This window comes from Acanthochromis polyacanthus, chromosome 20 (assembly GCF_021347895.1).
Source record: "Acanthochromis polyacanthus isolate Apoly-LR-REF ecotype Palm Island chromosome 20, KAUST_Apoly_ChrSc, whole genome shotgun sequence".
In the NCBI taxonomy this organism is placed as follows: domain Eukaryota; kingdom Metazoa; phylum Chordata; class Actinopteri; family Pomacentridae; genus Acanthochromis; species Acanthochromis polyacanthus.
In genome coordinates, this window is record NC_067132.1 from 11,685,743 (window position 1) to 11,698,683 (window position 12,941).

The window sequence follows — 12,941 nt, forward strand, 5'->3', positions numbered from 1 at the left end:
ACACGGATTGTGTACTTTATAAAATATACGTTTGGATTAAGCTGTTTTAACCTCAAAGACACAAAACTCTCTTTGGTTATAGTAAAGGTGTGTCTTTGTGAAATGTAAGCATTTCCTGTCACTGAGTAATTGTGACTAAACACACACAGGATTATTTTGACTATAAAATGGTATTCTTTCCAGTGTTGAAGCTGTAAGTGTTTAACGTGTTATTATCCTTATTTAGACTGTAATTAATGTGATTTACATATGGTGTTTATTTAAAAAAAAAAGTATCGCTTTTGCAATTATCCTATGGGTTTGAACTTTAAAATATAACCCTCATGAATGAAATCAAGTCATTTTGATTCATTAATTACATTTAAGTGACAGTGTAGGTTCTGCAATCATCTTTTTGGCAAGTGGAAAACTACATTATATAAGTTGAACAGATTCATTAAAGTATTTCAACTGGTGAAAACAGCTGAACTGGTTTTGTTCTGGGTCTCGGTGCAGGTAAAATAATGCAGAAACAGGAGTTGTTCCTGCTGACATATCAGACAGCTATTAATCGTGCCATTTCCCCGCGACTTTTATTTTGAAAAACCTTTGACATGGAAGTGTTTTTCTTGGAGCTGCTGCTCTGCGGGTCGACACGTGTGTAGCTGTCACAGAGGACTTTTCAAGGCAACAGTTACCTACATGACAACGAATTGTACGTGTACATGTAAGTAGTAATGAAAGTTCTGAGCTACTTGAGCTGTAAACAGAAGTTTGTTCGTTTAAACGACTTGCAGACCTCCAGTTAAAACAGCTAGCAGCTAGGCTAAGCTAATAGATAGCAACAGTGTCGTAGACGTGTTGTTATCTTGTAAAGAACTGTTCCTTGAAGGTTATTTTTCGTGCAGTTTTATAAGCAAATCTATTTTTTTGTAAACTCTGCCCATAAACTGAAACCTTCAGGGAAAGTTCTTATAACGTTCTTAAATATCATACTTTTATCTGCCGTGTTGCTGGTTTGTTTTGACAGAGAGAATATACGAATATTTTATGTTTTTACCATCAGGGATTTTATGAATGTTAAATGCCATATCTGTGTTAGCTTGGCTGCTAAATGTATTTTATTGTATTTTTGCAGGCACCTTTGAGTGTTTCCTATGAAATCATGGCTGATGCGTTCAGCAGCAGCTCGGAAACTGTAATTCAGCGTGTGGTGGACGTTACAGTGAGGACAAACACTCCTGTGGAAAAACTAGAAGAGCTGTATCAGATTCAGAAGACCTGTGACTTCATTAGTGAACATCAGTTCAAAAAGGTGGGTGACATCACTTAGTTATGTGATGATCAGCGTATGTTTGTCTGTCTGTCTGTTATTCCGTCTTTGCGCAACATCACTAAAAAATGGACTATTGGATTTGGATGAAATTTTCCTGGAAGGTCAGAAATGACACAAGGACCAGCTTGTTAGATTTTGGCAGTGATGTGACTTATAGTCTTCATCCAGAAATTTGTTAAAGATATCTGTATCAGTGCGAGATAGTGACACTGCATCACTGTAACTATGACAACAAGAGAACTACATCAGCTGCCTGCTGACATCACATGATTGTGATCCTACTACAAATCGACTGCTGCTGACTTGTCCATCAGAAATCATACAAGAAACAACTGATTAAATTTTGATTGTGTTTCTGAATCCCATCAATTTCTGCCGCCCGCTGTACATAACGTACACGTGCATAACACACACCTGTGCTCAGCGCAAGCTCATTTTGTTTGTGTTTACATCTATATTAAATGGCCACATTCTATAGTGCCATGATTTGTGATCATCAGTAACTAACAAACAAATGCTGCATTTCTATAAAATAAATGTTGCATTTCTTACAATGCCATATGAGGAAATGCAGCCTTAGTGGAGTACTGCTCTTTCTGAGTGCTTTTCTTGTTTATAAAAGTGATGGTATGGTTATTGTCAGAAAGTTCTTTGATGCCGTGTTCAGCTAAGTAATTAAGGCTGAAAATTATGCGATATGCATAAACGAAGGCAGAGGAATTTAAACCAAAGCGGTGACATAAATAGTCCACATTCAAGGCAATACTTAGTGCGTGTTTGAAAAGTAAAAAGAATTCATTTCGGTGGGATAGAGACATTAATACTCACACCAATGTATATCGACATTCACCTTCTTCACCTTCTAGACCTTTTTCGGTTTCCTTCAGTGTCTAGTGATTGTTTTGAACGACTCCACTTTCACTAATGCCATTTTTCTGCAATGCTATATATATATTTTAGGAATCATTTTCCTTGTTGTCTAAAATGGCTCATTTTTCCAGGTTGCTCTGCAGTTTCCTGATGAGCTGCTGGGAGATTCAATTGCAGTCTCAGAGGAGATCCAGAAGAACAGCGATGCCACACCATTTATTTTGGGAGACACATCCTATGGAAGGTAAACAACCAGGTTTAACTGGGAAAAATCCTGCTTGTTTTATGAATGTGCACATGGGTGATAAATTAAAGGAAAACCTGAACCTGTGACCCCAATAGTGATGTACGGTAGATCTGGTGGCTCTGGTGTTCTGTGTGGACATTTTGCTGCCTTGGTTTGGTTTCACTTGTCCTTTTAGGGGGAAGGGTCACTACACATCCATACAAAGTTGTTCTGAGTAATTAAATTTATCGTGTGATTAAATAGGGTGGTTTCCTCCAGGATGACAGTGCCCCCATTCATGGGGCACAAGGGGCCACTGACAGTAATTACAATCACCAGATCTCAATCCAGCCAAAATCCTATGGATTTTAGACCGATGACACAATGAGGGAATATGTTTTGAAAGAATGGTGTTCATTCGTCCAGTAGAGTTTCAGAGACTTTGAGAATTCAGATCAGAGCTGCAATAATGTAATGTAGTGTAATATTCTTTGAGTGTGATGTACTGAAAGTAAAAGTTGATAGAATTATGGCAAATGCTATTAGAATAAAAACCAAAGTTAAAACACATGTACAAAATGCATAATGATGAATATTCTAGTAATGACTTATGTTTTGATGCTATGTTGTGGTGACGATACTTGCTTCGTAGAAAATGATATGTGGAGTACTCAAAGCATAATGGTGTGAACTTAAAGCAATATGATTTTTACAAGAGGTGTATCAGAAACATTACAATACATAAAGGTATAATTTGCATCAAAATAATCGGGCAAAGTTTGAACACGTCTGGGCATTTTCTCTGTTAAAAACATGACCTAATGATAGCTTAATGTGCATGTCCTCTGTAGGGAAAATCTAGTGGTGAAATATGAAAACCTGCTGTCATGATCTGACCAATAGATTTAGAAAAGTATAACGTGTCATAAACCCTATAGGTGTGGAACAATGACAGACTCTAAGAGCATAAAAGACGATGAACAGCTCAGTATCTGGTTTTTCTTGGGGTGTTAGTCACTGATAAGAACTACTTCTGGGTTTTTGTTGACCATAAATCCTGCTGCCTCTGAATGCTGACTTCTTTTGTGATTTTTTTTTGAAGATCTTTAACATTTGAACACGGTAAAGTCTTAACCTCTGGCCCATGATTTCTGACTTAGATTCCACTTAATCAATGGTAGTAGCAGGTGACCTTCATTAATGTGTACAACAATGAATAATATTCCACTGTGCTTTATATATGTGCTTTCTACCTGTCAATTTTATTTCTGTGATTTAATTTCATCCATTCATTCAAATCACCAGGACAGATGATAATATACTTCACAACTCCTGCTGTAAAATACCAGCTTTAGTCGCTCATCTGCGAGTTTTATTCATACAAAGAGGCATATTTAATGTATTCAGTGTCGTATATATCAAGGTGTAACTAAAATCTGTATGTAATTTGGCTCTCCGTTTGTTTAAAGTTGTTTTTATTTTTGTTTTCACCCATCGTTTCTGTGAGCAGTTGCTGTGTGGACGAGGTAGCTGCAGAACATGTTGGAGCTGAGTGCATTGTCCACTATGGCAGCACCTGCCTCAGCCCGTCTAAACGACTGCCGATGATGTACGTCTTTGAGAAAAGACCGGTGGATGTGGAGAAGTGTGCCGCCTCCTTCAGAGAACTCTACCCTGACACACAGAATCACATCATCATCCTCTATGATGTCAACTACAGTCATGCTATTAGTAAGTTACCCAAAAAAGAACTATCCTAGTTGGTTGTCTTTCAAATCCATATGCAGAATTTAATACAGTTAGAGATAATATGAACTGTCAGCATCTTCAGTCCAGAAGTATAAATAGCAGTAACTGAATGGACTGTATTTTTATTTTTTTTCAGATGATCTTCTGTCCCTCCTGTCACCAGAATATTCAAACCTTTTTGCCTCAGAGCTTGTTGTGGAAGGGGAGCAGTGTTGCAGCCATGGCCGGGTTAAAATACAAACTAATGACTCCTGCCTCTCTGAGCAAGACAACAAGCAGGTTATTTTTCAGTTTGGACGGCAGTTCATCTTGAAAAGTGGCTCCGGTATAACAGACTACAGCATGTTCTACGTCGGTCAGGAGGGAGCAACCTTACGAAACTTCATGATGACTTGGAATCGCTGCTCATTTTGCTCTTTCGACCCTGTGACTATGAAGGGAAGGATTGAGTCAGTAAGCATCAACCGTGCGCTGATGAAGAGATACTACGCTATAGAAAGAGCCAAAGACGCTAATGTGGTCGGCATCCTGGTCGGCACTCTGGGGGTGGCCGATTACCTCGCCATCATCCAGCAGCTGAAGGACACGATCCGCAGAGCTGGAAAGAAGAGCTACATGTTCGCCATGGGGAAACTGAACGTACCCAAACTGGCAAACTTTCTCGAAATTGACATCTTTGTGTTAATAGCGTGTCCCGAGAACTCGCTTTTGGACTCCAGTGAGTTCTACAAACCCGTAGTGACACCATTCGAGATGGAGGTGGCCTGCAACAAGAACAGGGAGTGGTCGGAGGAATATGTCACAGACTTCCGGCATCTCCTGCCAGGTGGGGGTGGGATTTATTCACATCAGAAATTCCTAAATTCCTGTCTCTCTTATGTTAAAAGGCTGTGTGAATAATTTTAGAAGATAGGGTTGTGTAATTTTCTTTCATTATAAGTGAAATAGTGGAAGTGTGGCTTTTTTTTGGGAAGAGATACGAATAGCGTTAAATCTTTTCCAGCTTCAAAAAAACCCCACAAATACATATGAAGCTATTATATGCACTATTAGCCAAAACCATTAAATATGTTATTTAAAGTTAAAGTAGAGCATTTTATTACATTATTAACAATTATAGGACTGAATATTAATCATATTATTTTTGCTATTCATTTACATGTTCCCCTTCAACTATGTGTCGCTGTAGCTTCAGTTCTAACCAAAATTTGACATAATTCCAAGAAATAATACATTGATTTATGTTGTACACTACCAGTCAAAAGTTTGGACACTTCCTCTCATTCAGTGGTTTTTATTTAATAATTTTCTACATTGTAGATTAATAGTGAAGACATCAAAACTATAAAAGAATACATAATTATGTTGTAAACAAAAAGTGTTCATCTTCAGTATTAGTCTACAATGTAAAAAATAATACAAATAAATAAAAAGCATTGAATGAGAAGATGTGTCCAAACTTTTGGCTGGTAGTGTATATGTTAAAAAAACAACAACAAAACTTACTTTGTGTTGAAACCTTCAAATGTTCACACAGTTCCTATGATGAATACAACTCTTTATTCGCTTATTTTTATCACTAGCAGCTAAATGAAGCTTATTTACTTGTTTTTTGCCATGCTAAACATCAGTTTTGTCTATATTTTGCTCCAGGTGGACTGAGTCATGTGCCTTTGGCTGATCAGCAGGACGGCGGTGATGAGACGGACGTTTCATTAATCACTGGAGCTCTGCGAAGCCACAGTCTGCTGAGCAGTGAGCCTGAACAGTCGTCATTCAGCTCCTCTGTGGTCCTCAGGAACCAGACGATGACTGTCGCCAACACAAACTCAGCTGGTAGGAGACGGTCAGAAACTCCTGCTCGGTTTATTTAACTGACTTTTATTGTTGAATTTTGCACACTTACAGTAACTGCTGAGCATTTTTCTAGACAGTAAAATGCATTGTGTGTTACATTCTTACACAAACAGAAGTAGACACCTCACGTGTCACACATTACACTACATGTTTCGTTTTTTCTTCCAGCGTCTTTCCTGGCAGGTCGGAGCTGGCGTGGCTTAGAGCAGAAGCTGGGAGAGACACCTGTGGTGAAGGCGGTAGAGGGCAGGAGAGGCATAGCTATTGCCTACGAAGAGGAAGGAACGTCTTCACGATGATTCACCAGCAGTCCACCAGGCCTTCAGCACATTATTTATTCACTTACAAATGCGCCAAATGTGTTGTACGCAACTTGTAATTGCTGTAGGCTGCAAGTGTTAAATGTTTTTAATGAAATAAATATCAGAGAGCACTATTTTTTATTACTGAATCCCAGAATGTAACGTATGATTTCGATCAATTGCTACAACCTGATATAATGACCACTGTGGAAAATAAATAAAGGAGAACATTAAGGCTCTAATTGATCAAACTGTGGCTAGATTATGAAATGACATCTGCAGAAGGTGCCAGACTAGTTTTTAGCTTTGGTCACTGAGCGGGGCTTGGTTTTTTATGGTGAGATAGAGTACTTCTTCCACGAAGGATGCAGGAAATATGCCAGTACTCCCGTTACACTGCCCTTCCAACCAGTCCTGGTTAACTGAAGAGAAAGATCAAACAAAGAATGAGAACACGTTTTGATGAAATCGCAGCGTGTTGCAATGTGTCCTAAAGAACAACCTCACCTCTAGAGAGCAGTGTGATTGTGTCCCCCTGGTTAAAACTGAGATCCTCTGGATTTGACGACTCGTACGAATGAATTGCCACAAAGACCGTCTCTTTCTGCATTATTCCATCGGTTTGCTACGATCACAAAACACACTCAGTCATTTTCAGTACAATTTCATCATAAGCTGTAGGGTTGTTCCAGCAAACTTTACTAACTTCTTTTTTTTTTTGCCTTTTGTGGTGTTATAGGTTTAATTCAGAAGCAAACGAATTTGGATCTTTGGCCACTGACTCAGATGAGCACTTTTAGTCATCTAAAATATAGTGAATGTAAACTAAAAGTACAAATATTTGAGTCCAAAGGTTAGTCTGATTGTAGAGTTTTTAACCCTTGTGTTGTCCTGCGTGTCAAAATTGACCCGTTTTAAAGTTTGAAAATGTGGGGGAAAAGAAATTTTCACAGTGAAACTTCTGATGTCCACATTTTCAACATTTTTGGGAAATCTTTGAACATTTTTTTGGTGGAAAGAAAAGAAATGTTAAAAATGTTTCTTGAGAACATTCACCAAAAAAATCCTGATGATTTTTATGTGAATGTTCTTAAAGAAAATATTAGCAGTTTTACTGCTTATTATTAGAATTATTACATCATACTAATGTTAGATTTGAAGCTACAGATATTTGAAGGGGAACGTGCAGTTTCCAAATGAATAGCAAAAATAAAAATATGATTAATATTCAGTCCTATAATTGTTAATAATGTAATAAAATGCTCTACTTTAATTTTAAATAATATATTTAATGGTTTTTGGCAAATAGTACATATTAATTATTATCAGAATTATTATAATTAATTTACTGTATAAGATGTCATAGGTTCATATGGAATTTTGTGTTTTTTTGAAGCTGGAAAAGATTTAACACTATTAATACCTCTTCCCAAAAAAAAGCCATACTTTCACTTTTTCAGTTATATTAGCTACTACTTGTATTTACTGATATATATATATATATATATATATATATATATATATATATATATACACATATACAAGATTTTTACTAATTTTGGGACATTTTTTAAAAATAAAACTTTAAAGGGAAACTTTTAAGGAATTGTTGCAATTTTCTTCGTGATGTTTTTGCAAATTTTCAGAAATTTGGTGAATTTCTTTCTGAATTTTTTGGATTTTTTTTCATTCAAGGAAATAATATTTTTTGATGCCTGTAAATGAGGACAACAGGAGGGTTAATGGGGTTGCTTTTCTGACCCTGCTGAAAGTCAAACCCTCAAGAAACCAATTTTAAAGAGGATCCTGAAAGTGATAAATATGGGCATCAACCCCATCATTCTATTAAGAAACTGTGCTTTCAACCACGATTACAATAAAAAGCGCCACACTAGATCGCCACTTCCTCACCTCTTCCGTTTTACACCACAGGGTGATGCGTCCACCGCTGGCCTGGCTCCACACAGTTTCCATGTCTGTATCGGCATTGATTACGCCTTCCTCGCCTGCCTCAGAGGTTAAACTAAATCGAACAAAGGCGTTGAATTTTGTCGTCAAGCAGTGAGATGATGAAGTAGCCATTCAAGCTCGTAAAGCTTACCTCAAAGTGATCACAGTAGAAGGGAGGCTCAGCTTGTTACTGATTTTCTCAATCAGTGTTGCATAGGGGGACCCACGTGGTACTGAGACGACAAAGTTGAACGTATAACAGACTTTGACAATATATGAATCCTCGGTAGTTTGTGACTCCTGGCATGAATGAAAAGGACACAACAGTGGAGTTAAATCACAGAAATCAACCAGCCACATGCCGGTACAGAGATGAATTATACTTTAGCCTCAGCATACCTGACGCTGAGTGTTTCCACTAGGAGTAAGACCTGAAATACAAAGCATAAAATAAGAGTTTTGTTCACAAACAGTATGGGTCATATTTTATCTACTAAGTGTTTTTGAGTCTACCTGTTTTCCTCTCAGGTCTGGTTGGTGGATCTCGACTTGGAGGTGCAGTTTTTCCCTGTTCACGGTTATTGCCATTTAAAAGACAGAAAAAAATAAACAGAAGTGCAGCATTACATAGTGTTGTTTTCAGAACTTGTAGAGAATGCGTAGAAGTTTCAGAAAGGCAACTGTTAATGTATACTATAATAGTTTAATAATCTATTTTGATGCCAACAAAAGGGTAAAGATAATTCCACACCTTGTTTTGTTGAGAAGCCAAAGAGATTTCCAAACGTTCCAGGTAATTATAAGGAACAAGTCCCCTCTGCAATCAACGTGAAAGTGATATGTGCTGTTAGTAGGCGATTTCAGGATGTGGATAGTGTGTTCGAAGCATACAAAGAGTTTCAATTACAGTCTACTCGAAATTAATTTTCAAATTGTAGTAGCAGATGTTGTATTTACTCTTTCATTGAAGACCACAGAAGCCCAGTTGTCGGCACCCTTCTGCAGCACAAACACGATATTTCCTGGCACCACAGCCAACTCATCGCTGGTCTCAGGAACAAATTCAAACAGCACTGTGTGAGGTTCTCCTTCCAAAGCCCTATGAAGACAAGAGGTCCATGCGGCATGAAGAAACCTGGGACACTAACACACTACAGGTAGTCACTGTTATTACTGAGTGATTGTAGGTTTCTGATTAAATTACAGTGATTTAACATTTTCCTTTTATCAAATCAGATCATTTCAAATTCAGATTTATTTCAAATATGTTGCTACTGCTTTTTCCTGCATGAAGAGCAGACTTTCAATTTTACATATCATGCATGTACAGTGGAAAATCCATCACCTATTACAATATTTAGTGAAGTATGAAGATAATTTGGGATCGCTTTTTAGAATACAAACAGCAAAAAGATTAACCACTAAGGCAACATAAGGTGTATTCAGCCAGCCTCAGATCTGTACAGCTTCAAAGTGACTGCTGTACCTCAGAACTTCAGGTTCCTTTGGGCGAGCTGGACCATCTTCAACCTGCCAGACATAAATGTAAACACAAAGCCTGTAATTAGCTGCTGACATGGTGCAGCATATCCGTCATTTAAATACAACAGTGTCTGACCTGGCGAGGTGCAGTATAACATGATAAAATAGGACAGAGGATGCCAATAATACATGTGTAATTCAATATGTGATACACCAAAGTTTATTTTATGTCATTTTCACCATTATAGGTTCATTTAGTTAATGTTTTTTAAATCATTAATATATGTTTTGATTGCACTACCGTTCAAAAGTTTGGGGTCACTTAGAAATGTTCTTATTTTTGAAAGAAAAGGAGTTTTCTTTTCAATGAAGATAACATTAAAGTAATCTGAAATACAGTGTACACATTGTAAATGTGGTAAATGCCTATTCTAGGTGGAAACGGCTGATTTTAATGGAATATCTCCATAGGGGTACAGAGGAACATTTCCAGCAACCATCACTCCTGTGTTCTAATGCTACATTGTGTTAGCTAATGGTGTTGAAAGGCTCATTGATGAGTAGAAAACCCTTGTGCAGTTATGTTAGCACATGGATAAAAGTGCAAGTTTTCATGGAAATAATGAAATTGTTTGGGTGACCGTAAACTTTTGAATGCCAGTATAATACAGTATGAAGCTAACACACTGATGTCTTTATCCTCATACTGATGTTATTTATTTTTATCACCCATAAGAGCCCACATGTCACCTGTGGCTGTAATGGAGCGAATCCAGAGAACTCATCTTGAGGAACAACAGAAGCAACAACCTGATGATGATGCAGAAACAAAATACAGGTTATTTGTGTCTCTTTGAACAATAATTATAGTATTTTGTCCAAAAATGATCTCAAATTAAGACAAGATGAACTCACATACTGAGTGACTGTACAAGTTGTAATCAGAGTTTAACGAGGTTCATAATCACATAATAATAATGATGATAATGTGATAGCATCTGTTCGTAGTACAAAAGCGTATCATTAGATAAAGTATCACCTTTGCTTTTCCCAGGTAGTCCTTCTTCTCCAGCTCAGCAACGTAGTTCTTATTTGGTTTAAACAGCATTTTGGATGGGAACTGGACCGGTTTGAAAAGTTTCTGTTTCTGTTTGACGAAATTTGTGTGTTATTTATAGCATTTCTGACGCAAAAGGAAATTCAGCTACTAATTTCAGCTCAAGCGGTGAGTTACACTTGTGTGAATAAATAGCTCTCTCCATACCTTCACCTTGAACCTTGAACTTTTTTTGTGCGGGTTTTTTTTTCTTTTTGTATTGACATGTTTGATATGTTTATGAGGTTCAAACAAATTGTATCAAAACATCTTGGAATAGTAGAAAAACTGCCAAAGTACTGTTCACAACATGTATAAACTTTACCTTGTAAAAAAAGCTCGAAATAAACTCAAACTCAAACCTTCAGCAGCTTTAGAGTAGCACAAAGCTGATGCGTATTAACTTACAAATTCATCTGAACGAGCGTAATTTATTGTCATGAATATAATCAAATTTAAATATACTGAATAAATGAATAAGACACATTATTAATTGGTGAAATCTGATGGGGGTTTTTTTACGTCAAAGGGCTGCATGTTGATAACAGAGACGGCATCCTAACTGACCAGGGTTGATTGCAGAGCTTTGTCGATGACATTGAGCTTGGCTTCTGTCTTGTAGTCGAGAGCTTTCGCGAGGTTCACCTGGGCCTTTTCCCAGTTCCCCAGCTGAGCCTCAACCAGGGCCATGTTATGGAGAACCTGTGGCAGCAAACACTGATACTGTTTTAGAAGTTTGCCACTATTTTAATCGTTTAGACCTTTTAAATCCTGCAGACAACAGAATTGGGAATAATGCATGAGAAGATTTATTTGAATTTTAAGGATTAATTTGACAAGACTATTTAGGATAAATAGAAGGGATGAAAAACGTACCTCACATGCATATAATATGTATCTGAGACCAAGTGCTTTGTAATCTATCAGCTGGTTGCCCCTCAGTGCTTTGAAGGCTCTCTGGAAATCAGCTAAACTCTCCTCATACCTTTAACAGAAATAATGTCAATTATTTTTGCATATGATGAAGCACAGAAAACCCTAAGAATGGTTGTTTGGAATATAAAAAATTAACAAATGCATGATGTCTCATATTGCATTTTAAAACCAGTGTTAAATATGTTAAAGAGTAGTTGTAAGTATTTTGAAATGACTGGTGAGTCTTGCCTCTCTTTTTTGTAAAAGGTGATTCCTCTTTGAAAGAAGGCGATGGCCAAATGCTCATCCTTGCGTATGCTGCAATCAAACGCCTGAGAGACATTAGAAAACACTGTAACTTCCTCTAGAAGACCAGAAAAATGCTCATCTCTACTTCTTCTTTCACGGTGACTTGCACTTTCACAAAGCTCAATACTGCATTTTAGCCTCATTAACTGCATCCTAATCACTTCTCTTTCTCATGAGCACAACTGTAAAACAAATACAGTTGATATTTCTGTATGTAAACATGCATTCTACCAGGCTGGTCAGACATACCTTTTCAGCTGCATCATAGTCCTGGTTAAGGAGATGCAGACAGCCGATGTCAAAACAGATTTTGGAGTTTGGTTCTTCGATAGACAAGAAAATCCTGAGTGCCTCGGACAGATCCTCTCTGTCAGCACAGGTTATGGCCTCATCCCACTGACGCAGAGTGTCCAAGAAAGACATCCTGGCTGTTCAGGAGCACGTTGAGCTACAGACCAGATTAAGGAAGCTCTTCTGATTTGTAGCAGTGAGATCAGGAAGTGTGATGACAGTCATTATTGAGACATACAGTATATTTGCATATAGCCACACCTCCACCAGGCCTTCAGGCTTAATGAGTCTTCTTTAACTTATTTAATTTTGGTTCACCTTCCCATTACATTCCTACTTTTCACATCAAATCACCACAATGTACAGAATAAATATTCTGCAGTTTATTGAAAAAAAATTTCAATGTCTGTTTAAGAGGGGTGATGGAGTGCTGACATTTAGGGTGTCACACATTACTCCATTTCTTAGATCCTGCTCTGTCTTCCAGTTAAAAATAAAACAGAGAACTTAGATTTGCCCCAAAAGTAGCAATTTTTTTTTAGGCAAGCCATTTATACATTGTTTTTAACGACTCTGAAG

The 12,941-nt window shown here is 37.4% G+C and overlaps 2 protein-coding genes across 3 annotated transcripts; one reads left to right on the forward strand and one right to left on the reverse strand.

Moving 5' to 3' along the window:
* The first annotated feature begins 567 nt into the window (after positions 1-567).
* On the forward strand, positions 568-6,561 carry dph2 (diphthamide biosynthesis 2). Of its 2 annotated transcripts, none has more exons than XM_051940533.1 (7): positions 568-706; positions 1,118-1,294; positions 2,317-2,429; positions 3,922-4,142; positions 4,297-4,986; positions 5,814-5,996; positions 6,186-6,453. In XM_051940533.1, the coding sequence occupies exons 2-7, from the start codon at positions 1,145-1,147 to the stop codon at positions 6,314-6,316; spliced, it is 1,488 nt and encodes a 495-aa protein (XP_051796493.1). In that variant the 5' UTR covers positions 568-706; positions 1,118-1,144; the 3' UTR covers positions 6,317-6,453. The 2 variants fall into 2 exon arrangements, with proteins under 2 accessions (XP_051796493.1, XP_051796494.1); XM_051940534.1 differs by having other exon boundaries at positions 570-694; positions 6,186-6,561.
* On the reverse strand, positions 6,022-12,557 carry ncf2 (neutrophil cytosolic factor 2). Its single transcript, XM_022200264.2, has 15 exons — positions 12,321-12,557; positions 12,012-12,094; positions 11,724-11,832; positions 11,415-11,549; positions 10,791-10,898; positions 10,502-10,561; positions 9,756-9,799; positions 9,227-9,368; positions 9,021-9,086; positions 8,783-8,837; positions 8,669-8,700; positions 8,421-8,569; positions 8,231-8,342; positions 6,827-6,944; positions 6,022-6,741 (listed from the first exon to the last, which is right to left on the reverse strand). The coding sequence occupies exons 1-15, from the start codon at positions 12,492-12,494 to the stop codon at positions 6,620-6,622; spliced, it is 1,509 nt and encodes a 502-aa protein (XP_022055956.2). The 5' UTR covers positions 12,495-12,557; the 3' UTR covers positions 6,022-6,619.
* Between the last annotated feature and the right edge of the window lie 384 nt (positions 12,558-12,941).